At 38.5% G+C, this 17,231-nt stretch overlaps 1 protein-coding gene across 3 annotated transcripts in view; it reads right to left on the bottom strand.

The window, feature by feature from the left end:
* UBE2G1 (ubiquitin conjugating enzyme E2 G1) overlaps positions 1 to 17,231 on the bottom strand; it is a 105,541-nt gene that overhangs the window by 26,577 nt on the left and 61,733 nt on the right. For 2 of the 3 annotated variants that reach the window (XR_011493620.1, XM_014832644.3), the window contains exons 2-3: positions 11,217 to 11,319; positions 1,091 to 1,188 (exon numbers count right to left, since the gene is read on the bottom strand). Coding sequence is in view for 1 of the 3 variants with exons in the window: in XM_014832644.3 (XP_014688130.1) it covers positions 1,091 to 1,188; positions 11,217 to 11,319 (201 nt within the window). In the remaining 2 variants the exon portion in view is untranslated. The remainder of the gene's footprint in view (positions 1 to 1,090; positions 1,189 to 11,216; positions 11,320 to 17,231) is intronic. The other variant, XR_011493619.1, reaches the window with a different exon arrangement.

The raw sequence follows: 17,231 nt of genomic DNA, 5'->3' as shown, positions 1-17,231 counted from the left end.
CATACATCATATAGGACTATTGTTAATGCACTCGACCACAAATAAATTGTTAGAGATATTTTTCTTCCCTCCTACTGGTACAAAAAATAACTGTGTCTTTTGTGATCAATGCTATCTTAGATGCAATGAAATATGGTGGCTCCCTTGGTTCCCAATAGTTCCCCATTCACCAATGCAAGTCTCTCATAAGACCCATGTGTTTTTCAAGCCATTGAAATCCTTGTAATAAACCCTTAATTTATTCATTCATCCATTACTCACTCTCTGATTTTTGCTTAAACTAATATATAAAGGTTTCTCCTCCTTGCAACCAAAAGAGTTCTGACTATGAGAAGCAGATTCTTGTAGTAATCTAAAAACACAACTCTGATTACAAAATACTTAGAAAAGAAATCCTTGCGCGCTCTATCACACAAAGCAAGGCCAAAAGTTCAGGGAGACTGAGTACAAACATAGCTTATCTAGCCTAACCTTTGGCTCACAAAATGGATTTTAAATGGTAGCACATCTTTGGGTAAAAAAGTCAATGTCGCCATTTCATGCACAGCTGTATTGGATGCTTTCCAAAGGTTAAAACACACAGTATTTTCTCTCATTTGACCCTATCAGTCAACTTATGACGTAGGTAGGAGGACATTCTTTTTTTAAAGCTAAGAATATAGATAAAAAAGTTAAAGAGTTGCCCATGGTCTAAGAGCTAAGATGAGAAAATATAAATACAAAATCCAAGTTTAATTACTTCTATGCTCTCTGTAATAGCCAACAAGTCACTGAATACTTTGGAAATTATCTCCTCCATTATAAGAGTTCTCTTACCACTGAATATCACCCACCAAACTTGCCTCTAATTTGGAACATCAAGGGTCTCAAAAAGAGCTGGAAACTAATAAAAATTATTTTTTCATATGATCTCTGTTACTCCCTCTCTTCTAAAGAATCTAATACAAGGCCATGTGCATAATGAACACAATAAATTTGGTACAAAAATTCCAAAGCAATTTCATTGAGAACTACATCTTTGTTAACCTTGAAAACTTCAGTGACAGGCTATCATATTTGTAAATGCAAAAGTAGAGCTAGATACACTTACCATTCGGGTGCCAGATTTCTGTAATGAATTTCATTTTAGGAGGCCGGAGGGGATAATCTTTTGGGAAAGTGAGATGAGCCTTAAAAACACCACCTTCACTGGAAAAAAAACAAAAACAAGTTCTTGCCTATAAGTTCCTGCTTATAAGTAAGGAATCAAAAACAACAAAAAACAAGGGTGCCAGTGCTACCACTATAAATGAAGTAAATGAATAACCTGGATTTCAAACAGTTTACTTACTCAAATGCCCAGTTTAATAAACTGTCATACCTACCATCTTATTAAACTCTCAAAACACTAGTAAAACAAAAGAAATCACTTAAAAAAGGCATCCAGAGTAGATCACACTATTGCTGTGTTACAAACCTTTCTATCACTTCTCAATGCACTTCAAACAAAATTCAGAAGGTTTAACATTGCCTATAGGGGTCAAGTTACCAATTTCTCTATGTTGATCTCAAACTATCACTCTTCTCTCTGGTCCAGCCAGTCTTCTTTCCCTTCTTCAAACACATCAAGCTCTTTCTCATTTGTCGTTCCCTGTCTGGGAACAGATATGCTGACCTTCCATTCATGTATCCATTTATTCACCTCATTATTTAACAAATATTGATTCAGCCTTTACATGTCAGATGCTAGGTGTACAGCAGTGAACAAAGTATAAAGCCTCTTACTGAATTTATATTCTAGTGACTTTCCAAAGTAGCTCTGTGCAACAAAACCTTCTGCACATTGGAGATGTTCCATATTCATGCTGTCCAATATGGTAGCCACTAGTCACTTGAAACACAGCTAGAGTAACTGAGGAGCTGCATTTTTTATCTAATTTTAATTTTAATAGCCACAGGTAGCTACTGACTGCCTTATTAGTACAGTTCCAGAGCAATGCCATTTACTTAGGAACTGCTCTTCAAGAATTATCACAACAATAGAATGAGTTGTATATGCTAACAACAAAAAACAATGAGATCAAGTCAGTTTCATGGGGCAAAAATGACTAAGTTCCTGCCTTGTGTTCTTTTCCTCTGTTTGAAATACCTTTCTCCCCTTGTCACCATTCAGAATTCAAGCTTATATGTTACCTCTTGAGAAAGATTTTACTTGACTACCCAATCTTAACTAGCCACTGTGTCCCTCTATCATATCGACTCTTTTCACTTATTTACTGCAAGAGCAATTTGCACATATGATTCTTCTAATGTTCTATGGACACTCCATCAGAGCAGGGTCACATGATTGTGCTTAAGATCAGTGACAAATGGAATTCTCAGTTCATTAAATGGTTTTCATTCATTGAACAAATATACATTGATTATCTACTTATGTGAGGCACTGTTCTTTGTACAAGGATACAACAGAGAACAAGATATTAGAGATCATTGCTTTCATTTATGGCACTTACCATTCTAGTGGCAGAGGAAAATATCAAGAACAGTATCAGCAATAAATAGTGGAATGATATGAGCAATCTATTGTTAAATTTGAAAAGAGAACTATCTATAGAATAAGCTCATTTGTCTTTTGATTTTTTTTAAGTATGCTTTTTTTGGTGAGGAAGATTGGCACTGGGCTAACATCTGTTGCTAATCTTCCTCTTTTTGTTTTTTTCCTCCCCAAAGCCTCAGTACATAATTGTATATCCTAGTTGTAAGTCATTCTAGTTCTTCTCTGTGGGATGCCACCACAGCATGGCTCGATGAGCGGTGTGTAGGCCTGTACCCAGGTTCTGAACCAGCAAACCCCAGGCCACCGAAGTGGAGCATGTGCAATTACCACTCTGCCACCGGGCTGGCCCCGTCCATTTGTCTTTAAGGAGAAAAAGTAGGGGTTTGTTTGTATACAAATACAAAAATGTCTGGAAACATGACACCAATACATAACAATGGTTAACTCTGGAGTACAGGATTATGGGATCTTTTACTTCCTGCTTTGTATGTTTTGATATAGCTTGAATTCTTAACCACAAGCAAGCATTAATTTTTATTGCCTTTTTCTGAAAATAAAAGGAAAATGGGGTGGGGGATTAAAAAAAGAGAGGTAGGTCATTAATACCAAATACCTTCGCATACTTAAGAAAGGCCACTGGACTCCAAGTATAAAAAGTAACTTCGATAATACAATTTTGGTAAAACCAAGAGGAAAAAGACTGCAAAGGATTAAAGAAAGAATGGGGAGGTAAAGTACAAGCATAATGAATAGGACAATTTAAGAAGTTTAGGAATTAAAGAAGATGGTAACTAGATGGGGAAATAGTACAAATGAAAGGCTTTAAAAGAGTAGGAAAAAAACCTAATTTGTTTGCAAGGAGATGGGAAGGTGCTGGCAGAAAGTCTAGAACAGCTGAGAAATTGGAAGAAAAAATAAAATAAGGGTAGTAACAGGGCTAACCAAGAAAAAGAAGGAATATCTTTCCCTTTTGCACAGGAAGAAAAATGATTTGAATGTAGTGCAGGTATCCAGGAAGTAGAAAGGAAGAAAAATGACAAATTTTATGCTCGCCTTATGGCTTTAATTTTCATAATTTATAAGATTATCTGTTGAAGGGAAAAAAAACATGAAGACAAGAGAAATGGAGACTAGAATAGCTGTTGAGGAGAGTGCATTACACTAAGAGATAAGTCTACCTTCTTAGCCTATGTTACCCCAACTGTTTAAGTTAGTGCCAAAATTGGCCTTAGGACACATTAATTATGTGGACTGGTTTTTCAAACTGGGGCTGCACAACCAATTAAGAGAGTCACTAACCAGTCTTCTTTTTAAACAAATAAAAAGAGAAAACATAGGGGCCGGCCCGGTGGTGCGGCGGTTAAGTGTGCACATTCTGCTTCAGCGGCCCGGGATTTGCTGGTTCAGATCCTGGGTGCGGACATGGCATCGCCTGGCAACCCATGCTGTGGTAGGCATCCCACATATAAAAAAGTAGAGGAAAATGGGCATGGATGTTAACTCAGGGCCAGTCTTCCTCAGCAAAAAGAGGAGGATTGGCAGCAGATGTTAGCTCAGGGCTAATCTTCCTCAAAAACAAAAAAAGAAAAGAAAACATAGGCACTTATCACAAGTAGTTTGTTTCAATTACATAAATCTACATATATGTTTCTATTCACTAAAATGTATACAGATAAGTACACACTGGGTCATGATGTAAAATATTTCTGATAATGAGTAGTGGAAAAAAAAAAAGTTTGAAAGCCACAAATACAGAAAACAACCAAGAATCTACATAAAAAGACATCAGAACAGCTGCCACAAAGCCCATACACTTTATCTGGTAAGGCTAATATACGTTATTATATTACTCCTTGATATTAAGTTAGCTTTCCTAGGTCCTTTAATTTTGATTGATTAGATCCACTTAAAATTTTATATTAGCTGATTGGAATCTCTATCATAAAAATTTGCCTTAGTCTCAAATTATTTTCAATCTTTAAAATATCAATCAAATTTAATTAATAGGACTACCCTAAAAAGTTTAAAGCACACAATTTTCACTCTGTCTGCAATGCCCTCACCCAATCTGAACCAATTATACTAGTCCTTACAGTTTTTCTCCTATAGCTGGACTCCTCAACATCTCTTTTACCTGTGGAAATCCTATCTAGGTTTTTTCATGGGTGTTTTTTTTCTTTTCTTTTTTTTGTGAGGAAGACTGGCTCTGAGCTAACATCTGTGGCAATCTTCCTCTATTTTGTATGTGGGATGCTGCCACAGCATGGCTTGATGAGCAGTGTGTAGATCCACACCTGGGCCTCCGAAGCAGAGTGTGCAAACTGAACCACTATACCACCAGGCCAGCCCCTCCTATATGTTTTTTAAAAAGGCTAGATCAGTAGTTCCAATTTGTGGGTGCAAACGTCTAGTGAACAGCCAAGTTAGCAAAGAGGAACTCAAAAATCCACAGGGTACAAAACATTGTAGACTAAACATTAACATGTCACTTATTCACTACTTTTCAAATATACTAAGATGCTACTGTGATAAGCAAAATGAAAGTTTATTAAAAAACATCAGTGAATTAAAAATATCTTCCCTTCCATTGTATATTCTCTTCACCACAGATACTAATAGTACAATCAACAGCATGATGTTAAAAAGAGGACCCAGGGCCCGGCCCCGTGGCTGAGTGGTTAGGTTCACGTGCTCTGCTTCAGCAGCCCAGGGTTTCACAGGTTCAGATCCTGGGCACCTACACGGCACCGCTCATCAGGCCATGCTGAGGCAGCATCCCACATAGCACAACCAGAAGGACCTACAACTGGCATATACAACTATGTACTGGGGGGGCTTTGGGGAGAAGAAAGAAAATGAAGATTTGTAACAGATGTTAGCTCAGGTGCCAATCTTTAAAAAAAAAGAATAATAATAAGAGAAAATTTAAAAAAAGAGGACCAAGAGTTTCACGTACGAAAAGGTTGAGAAACCTAGGCCTAGTTCAAGTGTCTCCCACAAGGCCTACCTTACTGTTTTTGTATTAAATTACAAAAATCTTACAAGGATCAGATCCTATCATTTACAAGATTTACTTTACTTAAATGATATCCTGTATGCTGTCGTCTGATATTTTGTTCAACACAGTTCTTTTATATATATTCCTTTCAATACCTGTCTCTTGTTCATTCATTTTATCTGCCACATTACACTCATATTTGATTGCTTCCAATTTTTTTTTGCTATTACAAGCAATAAAACATTGAACATTCTGAACACTTCCTAGACATATGGTTTTTACCCTAGAAATGAAACTACTAAGACAAACTTTAACTAATTGTTCAAAGACATATAGCTAAGAAAAGTGGTAGAGTCAGGGAGCTAAACAAGGATAGTAAAGCCCATGTTCTTGAGCACTAAATGATAACTGACACGGCACTGCCACTGGCCAATCAATTTCTAAGCAATGCAGGCACTAGGCTTATTCCCTCCAAAATTTCATTACACTTGTACCTCTTAAACAGAACTGTAAAAGAATTTTGTTACTATAAAAGAATATTAATCAGAGTTTGGTTAGCCAACTCCTCATTTTCTATATCCACTCAAGGTAAGGTAAGACTACAAAACACATATATAGTCAACGCATTGCTTAACAACAGGTATACATTCTAAGAAATGCCTCGTTAGGCGATTTCATCTTTGTGCGAAACATCACAGAGTGTGCTTACACAAACCTAGATGGTCTAGCCCACCACACACCTAGGCTATATGGTACTAATCTCATGAGATCACTACCATATAGATAGTCCACCGTTACCTAAATGTCATTATGCAGTGCATGACTGTAATCTAAGATTCTCCGAATTTTTCACACCATTACCAGTGGTAAAAACAAAGCATTCTTCTTGAACAGACTAACCACTAGTGATGAAAGAAAAAAAGAGATATCCACATTACTTGATAACCAGTAGTCTGAAAACAGCAGGTATATCATACCAGTTTCAGAATGTCTTTCAGAGAAAGACAGCTTCAAGAATCTATTCTTACCAGCACTAGAAAGAATAATTAATGGACAAAGCAGTAACAAAAACTTAATACTGTGTGAAGATAAATATAACGGCAAATTAATACTCATGGCAACTATCAGTCTCAAATAAACTAATGCTTGAATACACCATTATTGATTACATAGATTTTTGTAAAGAGTGTGGAGCGCCCTCTAGTGACTAAATGAAGGCTAACGATGCCACCATGAGATATCACACCAGCTTTTAAAGAATTTTAGTACAGTATTAATTCTTTCTATTGTTACATAAATGATCTAATTACATAAACCTAAATGAATGAATCACTTAGGTCTGGGTACCATCTAAGCTCACATTAACTTATGTTCAAACACTCCCCTTCCCCCCATTACGAGCCTCTCTGTTTCTCGTCACAGGTAGTTATTTAGACTTAAGGTCTATATATTCACTCCCATAATACTCTTCAAATAACTCTAAGATGGCTTCTACCCTCTTCACTCCACTAAAATAACCACAAGAACAGCAGTAATTTCCTTAGCGTTAAATCCACAAACACCATTAAATACTTGATTCTTGGTAGCATTTTAGAAAATTTACTTCTATAAAATCTCTTCTCTCCTACCTTCCTGACTGATTGCCTCTCCCTTTCTCAGAGCCCTGCCCTGGCACATGTGCTCTCTCCATCCCCTGAGCAAAGGCTGTTGAGCTCCCTACTGCAGGAGGCCAAGGCCAGCCCCCAACTTCCAGTCCATTTTTTGCACTACAAACAAAAAAATTTTTAATAATATTGTTAAAAACATATTTTTGTTGTACCAATAAACTAGAAGTAAGCTGAAGGGAAATAAAATCCATAATCCCAAAGTTATGGTACTTATTTGATGCACATTCTAAAATATAAACCTAACTGGTAACTCCTGATATAAAATTCCTCAATGGCTGTGCTTTGTCCTCAGAACAAAAGAGAAATCTCAACTCTTTAACAGCGTTTATAAACTTCAACTAGCGCTCAACCCCCATCCAACTCCATTTCTTGAAATTCTTTATACTCACTTTACTCAGTTGTCCTACCCTTGTTCAATCCCTATTCCAGGCCCTATGTATACAGAGTCTTCCCTATGAAATGCTTACTCCCTAGCTTTCCTTCCACTTACCCCCACATCTCACCACCACTGCCAGAATATCTGTCTAGTTAATTCTTACCATACCTGTTGAAAGCCAAAATCTCTTCCATTCCGGAATAATTAATCTAATCCAACTGTGGCAATATCATTCATCTTGCCAGTTACTGGGTAACAAGTGAGCAAATCACTCAATTCTGACAAATGAGACAAGAGGCAGTCTGCTGGAGAGCTTCCAGGAAAGAAAGGTTTCCACATTGCATAGGAAATACATAGAACACGGGAAGAAACTACCTTCTCTTTGTCCTTTGGGTGATATTCTGAAATGCTCAAAACTGCTGTACCCATTTTGCTACCACTGTTAGGACAACAAATTTCCTTATTTTCTAAGCCATTTAAAATCAGCTTTCTGTTGCTTGTAGCCAAAAGCCTACTAACCAATACAGCTACTAACTCTTCAGTTCCCACTTCAGACATCTCTTCCCATGGGAAGAATTCTCTGACACATTCAAAACCTGCCACACTCCCAATAAATTCTCATAATACCACACGCCTACCTCCTTCATGGCTGTCATCAAAGTGAATTAAATGACTATGCAATGATCTGTTTTGCCAACTAAAGTGTAAACTTTTTGGAAGCAGTGACTGTTAGCTAATTCAAGGTCATGTTTGCAGCATCTGGCTTAAGAACGTTCAAAAAACAGTTGAGATCTAAATGAATGAGTAGCATAAATGCCAGTGTAACGCTTTATTTTTGCAACCATCCTAAGTAGGTAGCTGCCAAAAGGGATGGCCTGCGCTCAATAAATCTTAAACCTTTTTTCGAGGGCTTTAAAAACAATTTTATAACTTCCAGCACATGAATTTTAGAAAAGATCGTTAATAAAAAGGAATTGTATCCAGATAATTTTAGATGATTATTATAATGTCTGTCAACTGCATTAAGGCTCCATTACTCACAGGATGTTCAAAGTATGTGTGGCAGTCAGGTTAAACTATAGACCAGGTGCCAGTGGTGCTCTCATCAGGAAGGGACAATGCGGAAGTGGCTGCCAGTTATCTCATCAGCAAGTCCACACTCCAGAGGAGTTGCCACAAATGCTTCTGCTATCCACATCTCAGACCAACAGCCAGCATTTTTTAAATGTATACTGGAGGCTAGAAATAGGTTTTCATTGGTGAAAAGAATGGCTTGTTAATTAGTACAACGAGTATTAAAAAGTTTTTCTCTTTAGTGAAGCTGAAGGTATACACATGGACCAGTTAATAATATTTAGAGATACCTGCCACCAGTGCATGGAAAACATGTAAGAATTCTGTGAGGTCCTTAGAGATGGAGCTGATGCCTGGATGCCTAACCAATCCTCTATACAGATATCAATTTAGAAGAATTTCTCTCATTATCTCTATCAACTGTAAGAGTAACAAGATTCTGTCACTGGAATGTCACCGTGTCTCCCGAGTAAACCTTCATGCCATGTGTTTTAATTGAAAAACCTAGAAGAATAAACCTGAACTTCATCAGATTCATAAAGCAGGTTGTATGTATGGTTTTGTGTGTGCAAAATCTGATAATAAATTTGCTTTCAAATAATATTAAGGTTGTGGGGGAATACCTCTAGGATGGTTTTCAATGGCTACCGTTATCTACCAAACTAAAATTGTGGAATGACCAAACTGAGTTATTTTAGTTTGCAACAATTACCAATGCAAACATACCATTGGGAAACATAACAGCAAAAATTTCGATTGGCAATAGTTACAACAAAACATAAATCACCTTTTCAGACTACAGAAAAGCCAAAGTCCACACTACAGCTCAACTCTATATGCCATATACCAGTGTGCTCTGGTATACAAGTAGCTCTGAATTTTCTCTTCCATCAGGTGTTTTATGGGAGGAAAAGGAGTTACCATCTTAGAACACCTAAAACAAAACTACTTGACCCTCACAAAAAACACATTTGGGGGCTGGTCTAGTGGTGCAGAGGTTAAGTGCACAAGTTCCACTTCGGTGGCCTAGAGCTCATCGGTTTGGATCCTGGGTGCAGACATGGCACCGCTTGGCAAGCCATGCTGTGAAGGCGTCCCACATACAAAGTAGAGGAAGATGGGTATAGATGTTAGTTCAGAGCCAGTCTTCCTCAGCAAAAAGAGGAGGAGTGGCAGCAGATGTTAGCTCAGGGCTAATCTTCCTCAAAAAAAAAAAGTTTGATGTAAAAAAAGGTAAACAAACTCTTGCCTGTTTAGTACCATCAAGGACCACAGCTAAGTGAGGAAGTATAGTCCCCAGGAAACTCAGATCTAGATCTGTCCCTGCTGTCCCTCAGTTGTATGGCTTTGAGAAAATCGCTGCATTTCTCCAATACCTTGACTTCTATGAAAAGTATGGAACTTGAACCAGTCGTTAACATCAGGCAGTCATGATCCACCTTATAGAATATTAAATATTCATAAGTTTAAGTTAGTCTGCAAACACTCAGAGCAGAAAATAAGACTGTGGTCTTTGAATCTAGAAACGTATTACATAAAACATTTAAGAAATTCCATCTCTCTTTTCCTATTGCTTTTTTTTTTTTTTTTAAGATTTTATTTTTCCTTTTTCTCCCCAAAGCCCCCCAGTACACAGTTGTATATTTTTAGTTGTGGGTCCTTCTAGTTGTGGCATGTGGGATGCCGCCTCAGCATGGCCCAATGAGCAGTACCATGCCCCCGCCCAGGATCCGAACTGGTGAAACCCTGGGCCACCACAGCAGAACGCACAAACTTTAACCATTCAGCTACGGGGCCGGCCTCCTATTGCTTTTTGATACCACTACATTCTGCTGTCTATCTTTACATCAGTTAATATTGATTAATTTAAAGTGATTAACTGTAACAATCACTTTTATAAACTGGGAAAGCATGACCATTAGTGCATTTTAGGATGAGAACACCTTGATTCTGACCAGTATTCTCTGGGGACCCAATTAGAGAATCACTAAAATTAATGATCTTGAAAGTTCTTTCTAGCCTGCTTAAGATACTGATACGTACCTTATGCTCTGTATAAAAAAACTCCCAGATATAATACTATGCTTTAACTAAACTGATAAAGTGTTAAGAATGGTAAAGTCTTGTCTTTAAAATTATAATGTTCCCTTTGGGGGTCAAGCACAGCAAGCACAAGGGAATGGAGGAGGGAGAGACATTTCAATAACGAATTTCCTTCTTCCTCCTATTATGCCAAAACCAATCCAATTTCTGGGAGACAAGTAAAACATATATTCTTTATATATAACCTCATGTAAAAGACAGCTTTTCTGTAACAAATTTATTGCAGGTATCAAGAATATCTGAATTTCTGAAACTATTATATATTTAAGAAAGCAACACATTTTAGACATTAGAGTATGAAGCAGAATGCAAAAACTCTAGACACGATCATTCAATAAAAATGATCCTAACCACAGCCATTTCACCTGCTCTTTAAAAAATAATTTCACTTCAGTTTGCCGATAGTTTACATTTCAATTAATTAAAAGACCTCCCCTTTGATGTCAGTTCCATTATACTTACTAAAGTGTATCTGGAGGACCAATAATAAGGACTTCCCATCGGTAGAGATCATTATCATCTATTAGACCTGCCGAAAAGCCTTCCACTGGATTTTTGTTGAGTTCTGTGGAAAAAGGAAAATTTAATCAAAACTTTTAAGCACATAATTTTCACCCAACAGATAAGTTACAAAACTTGAATATACATGTCATAAATTCTAAACTACTAAATGGATATACCTGAATCCATTAGCAAAATACTACCTGACGGCCAAAATATTTCCATTTCTGTAACACAAGGAAGCAAAAGCAAACTATCCAGAAGGCTCAACTGCTACTGCCCTCTTACCTCCACCCTGGTTTCCAGCTCCGTTCTTACCATTCTAGGTTGCCCTGTAGTGGTATAGGGAACTTGTTAAAATGGAGATATTCAGGCGAATTCCCCCTCCTCTGCCTACCCCCAAGATTCTGGTTCAGAGGAAAACCAAACTAGTACTTCTGGTCATTCTTATGGTCTTTAGGATGCACTTTCAGAAACAGCAAAAGAGTACCTAATACCTTTTCAGTGGAATTTGCTGAGCTTAACCAACCTTCATTTATACTAATATCCATATATCTATTTGACAAGTCCTCTGTAATCTTGGGGATACACATCTACAGCTGGTGTTCATGTATAGCCCATCAGATTCTGAGCACAGAAAGAGGAGAGGCTCCATCTGTCCTGCCCGTGTGTGTTGATCTCTCTGCTGGCCACAGCTTCCAGCACACAGGAGAGGCTTAAGAATAATAGCTGGAATCTACAGGAATGACAGTGGCATCATGAGATTTTTCTCTTCCAGAGAGAGTGCTCTGGTATGGACGATGGAGGGTGGGGACAAGAACAAAGGCAAAGGGCTAGTGAGGTCAGGGGACAGAGGCCAAGAGGGGACCTCAGAGGAGCAGGTGAGGAGGAATACAAAGTCTGAGTGGTTCTGGAAACACAGGGCTTAATAAAGTAATGACCTATTGATGGTGGGTATCATGTAAGGACTTTTTTTTTTTTTTTTTAAGGAAGATTAGGCCTGAGCTAACATCTGCTGCCAATCCTCCTCTTTTTGCTGAGGAAGACTGGCCTTGAGCTAACATCTGTGCCCATCTTCTTCTATTTTATATGTGGGACACCTGCCACAGCATGGCTTGCCAACCAGTGCCATGTCAATACCTGAGATCCGAACCAGCAAACCCTGGGCCGAAGCAGAACATGCGCACTCAACCGCTGCGCCACCAGGCTGGCCCCATGTAAAGGCTTTTTAAAATAGCTTTAATGATGTATAACTGACATTCAGTGAGCTGAACATATTTAAATTACATAATTAGATATGTACTGATATATGTGTATACCTGAGAAGCCAATACCACAATCATGATAGTAAAAAACACACACACACACATATATATAAATCACCAACAGGGAGCTCAAATGGGGAGCACCAATTGGCTCAAACTGAGAAGTGGAGACAAAGCACACGCAAGAGGAGAGCAGTCAGAAAGGACTTGCTGGGAGTTTGAACAGGTTTGTAATTCTCATATAATTCCTGCCATCATTCTCAAAGAGTTCAGTCTAATGATAAAAGTAAGTGTAATACAACTCAGAGTGTTATAAAAGACTGAACAAACTGTGTTAGTACTTGAGAAGAAAACATTAGTTTTTTGAGAAATCAAAGGTGGTATCATTTCAACAACTAGGATTTAACACCCTAAAATGCCAGTGAAATACAGAGCGCCAAAAGTGAAAGTTTATTTATATTTAAAGATGAATGGCTTCTTTTCTCAAAATTTGAGGGGAGATTTTTTTATAAGTCTAATATTTTTGCCTACTAGGCAGACTTTTATAAATACTTTTAAATCAGCACTATATTTCAAAACACAGAAAATGCATTTTTACTTTTAAATAGCTATTCTAAGATATAAAAATACTGAAAATGCAAAGACATTAAGATAGTAATTGCATTTTAATCTTGTTACTTTGTTTATGTATGCAAATATTTACTGAGTGCCAACTATGTTGCAGACATACTAGGAAAGAGCTGAAACTTCCACTTTTACTGTCAATTGAGGGATGGAGTAGAGCACAGACAACTGCAATATGGGCAGTTATTTTCTACACTGAGTTATCTCATTTCCAACCTCTTCCTAGATGAACACTATAATATCACTCAGACCATGTTCTCCAACACTGTATACAACAGTCTTGTGGAAGATTCTACAATTTATCCAGAAATCACCTAGCTGTTGCATTTTCCATCAGAAGTCCAGTGGAGTTTTACACATGTAGGTAGCTAAGCTCTGAAATTAGCATATATGGCCAAAATCACCCTTGAAAATTTCCTTACACTTCCCATAAAGTACAACCTCGCTTCTCACTTTTGTCAATATCCGATAAGTTTTTCAAATCTTTTGCACATTCTTTCCATGCTTTCCTTCTATAGGAGTGATTGTGTCTGCTGTTTGTTTCATGTAACACAAAAGCAATGCTGAGGGAATGTCCAACATCTCACTATTGTCATGGCTTTTGCCCCTGGCATGGATCCTCATAGGTCTAGATCCATGGGTATTTAACAGGTTTTGTTTTGTTTTTTTTTTTAAAGATTTTACTTTTCCTTTTTCTCCCCAAAGCCCCCCAGTACACAGTTGTATATTTTAGTTGTGGGTCCTTCTAGTTATGGCATGTGGGATGCCGCCTTAGCGTGGCCTGATGAGCGGTGCCACGTCCACGCTCAGGATCCGAACCAATGAAACCCTGGGCAGCCACAGCAGAGTGCGTGAACTTAACCACTCGGCCACGGGGCTATGGTGGCAGATCATTCCCATACCTTCCTGAATGCTTCCCTCAAGGTCCAGTTCAAGTACCACCTTCCTCCATGAGACCTTCCCTAAATAATTTACCCAATAATCATCTTTTGACTTCTGCTAAATTCCTATTAATTATACTTTCAGTCTGCACTGTATCACCTGACACTTGACTATCAGGTCCTGATTCCCACAGAAGTAAACAGTCAATTACAATGTGTAGTAACTTCTCCAACATTAGTACAACAATTTGGAGGGGCATAAAAGAAGGGTACATTATAATCACGAAGAGACAGAACAGGTTTCTAAAAACAAAGGCGACATCTGAAATGTGACAAAGGATTTGGATGGGGGAGGTGCAAGGTTTAGACGGAGCAGAATACACAAAAACTTGAAATACGGAGATCACTATAAGCTAGAACAAAACGGTGGGGGAGGGTACAGCTGAAACGAGACAGAACGTCAGAAGCTGGGCAGCAAAGGGCCTTTGTAAGCCACGTAAGTTTGGATTCTATCCAGAGGGCAATGATGAGCCTTTGAAAGGTTTACATTTCGTTGTTTTAAAACAATGAGGTGACCTCATGAGATTTACATTTTCAAAAACTAATCTTGCAGTGTGTAAGAGATGACACAGAATAAGGCCATGGTGATGACAAAGAAACCAAAAAGGAAGCTATTAAAGTAATCCTGGAAAGTGTACCTTTAGTATATGGTAGTGAGAATAATGATGGAAAACAGGAATATTTAGAAGATAGAATCAATCAACCAAGCTTGGTGATGTGACGGTTAAAATAATAAATAAAAACTGACACACAATTCCTCAAAAAGCTAAATATCGAGTTACCACATAACTCAGCAATTCCACTCCTACGTATATACCCAAGAGAAATGAAAACATCTGTTTACATAGGAAGTCATACACAAATGTTTATATGGCAACATTAGTCATTATAGTCCAAAGGTGGAAACAATCCAATGTCCATCAATGAATAAATGGATAAACAAATGATGGTATATATATTCAATGGAATATTATTCAGCCATAAAAAGGAATGAAGCACTGATGCATGCTACAACTTAGATGTATCTCAAAAACATCAAGCTAAACGAAAGAAACCAGGCACACAAGGTCATATATTCTGTGACTCCTTTTATATGATATATCTAGAAAAGGCAAATCGAGAGACAGAAAGTAGAATAAAGATTACCAATGGACTGGGGAAGGAGAAATGGGGTGTGATTACTTAATGGGTATGGGAGTTTCTATGGGGTGATGACAAAGTTTTGAAACTAAAGAGTGATGGTGGTTGCACAACATTGTGAATACACTCACTAAATACCACTTAACCGTACACTTTAAAAAGGCTTGTTGGCAGCCCCGTGGCCAAGAGGTTCAAGTTCCACGTGCTCAGGTTCACAGGTTTGCATCCCAGATGTGGATGTGCTCCACTCATCAGCCATGCTGTACAGGCATCCCACGTACAAAGTAGAGGAAGACTGGCACAGATGTTAGCTCAGGGCTAATCTTCCTCAAGCAAAAAAAGAGGAGGACTGGCAAAGGATGTTAGCTCAGGGCGAGTCTTCCTCACAAAAAAAAAAAAGAGAAAGGCTTGTTGGGGGCTAGCCCTGTGGCCCAGCAGTTAAGTTTGGCACACTCCACTTTGGCAGCCTGGGTTTGGTTCCCAGGCAGAGACCTAGACCACTCATAAGTGGCCATACTGAAGCAGCAACTCACATACAAAATAGGGGAAGACTGGCACAGATGTCAGGTCAGGGTGAATCTTCCTCAGCAGAAAAAAAAAAGGAGAGGGGGGGCTTGTTCTGTGCACTCAAGTCAACTCTGAGTGACCCTATGAATGAGTGATGGCCACAATGTCTGTCCTCACCCTACTCAGCTTGTGTAGACTCACGCCTATGGCTGTCCTTATGGAGTCAGTCCATCTCATATTTGGTCTTCCTCTTTTCTTGCTGCCTTCTACTTTTCCCAGCATTATTGTCTTTTCCAAGGAATCCTGCCTTCTCATGAAGTGCCCAAAGTTGGACAGCCTCAGTTTTATCATTTTTCCTCCAGCGATAGTTCAGGCTTAATCTGCTCCAGAACCCACTCGTTCATCTTTCTGGCAGTCCCAGGTATCCGCAGAGCTCTCCTCCAACACCATATTTCAAATGAATCCATTTTTTCCCCATCAGCCTTCTTCACTGTCCAGCTTTTTCTCACCCGTACATGGTAATTGGGAATACGAGGGTGTGGATAATCTTGGCCTTAGTCTACAGTGACACTTCCTTACACTTGATGCTCTTTCCTCATTCTTTCATTGTATGTTATTTTAAGTTTACCTCAATTTTTAAAAATGACAAACAGATTCTGTGCAGCGCAACTGGGTAAGAGTCTGTTCATTCTCCAAAATGGGAAATACAGGAAGATGTGCTGACTTGAGGGATGAGGGGAAGAAATGATGATAGGTTTAGTTTTAAATGCCTAACAGGCATAAATTCATTGTTTTAAAAAGAAATCTGAGCTAACGATAGAGACTTGAGGGTTATCAGAATACTGCTGATAACTGAAGTCCTAAGGCTGACAGCATCATCCAAGGATGAGCATAAGTGTAAACCGTAGAGGAACTAACTGAATTAATTCTAGAGAATACCAATATTTGGGGGATAAAAAAGAAGAGGCTACAAAAGTGACTGAGAAGGGTAAGAACAAAGAAGTAAGAAGAAAACCAGGAAAAAGCTTTATCAAAGAAGCCATAGGATACACATTTCAAGGAGAAAGTTGCCAACAATGATCAATACACTCTGCTCAGGAATGAGGGGGGTCAAAGCTTCAGTATACTGGGTTCAGTAAAAAGAAAGCCAAGGGTGCCCTAGGAACAAGTAACTTCAGTGGAAAGTTAGGCAGAGGCCATGCAGGCAACACTGAGTTGAGAAAGAAGGTGAGGCAGAAAAATACAAGTGGGAAACTTTTTCTAGAAGTTTGTGGATGGACAAGTGTAGTAGCCATAGGTATATAAAATTCAAGCAGGTTTTTTCATGGCAAAGGCCAAAGAAAGATGTTTAAACATTCCATCTGCATTTAAACATTGATGGGGGCCAGCTCAGTGGCGTAGTGATTAAGTTCAGTGGTAGAGTGGTTAAGTTTGTGCACTCTGCTTTGGTGGCCTGGAGTTCACAGGTTCGGATCACAGGCATAGACATAGTACTGCTC

Source organism: Equus asinus, chromosome 13 (genome assembly GCF_041296235.1).
Source record: "Equus asinus isolate D_3611 breed Donkey chromosome 13, EquAss-T2T_v2, whole genome shotgun sequence".
In the NCBI taxonomy this organism is placed as follows: Eukaryota; Metazoa; Chordata; class Mammalia; order Perissodactyla; family Equidae; genus Equus; species Equus asinus.
Note: the sequence above shows the minus strand (reverse complement) of the source record. Positions and strands in the feature narration are given on the sequence as shown.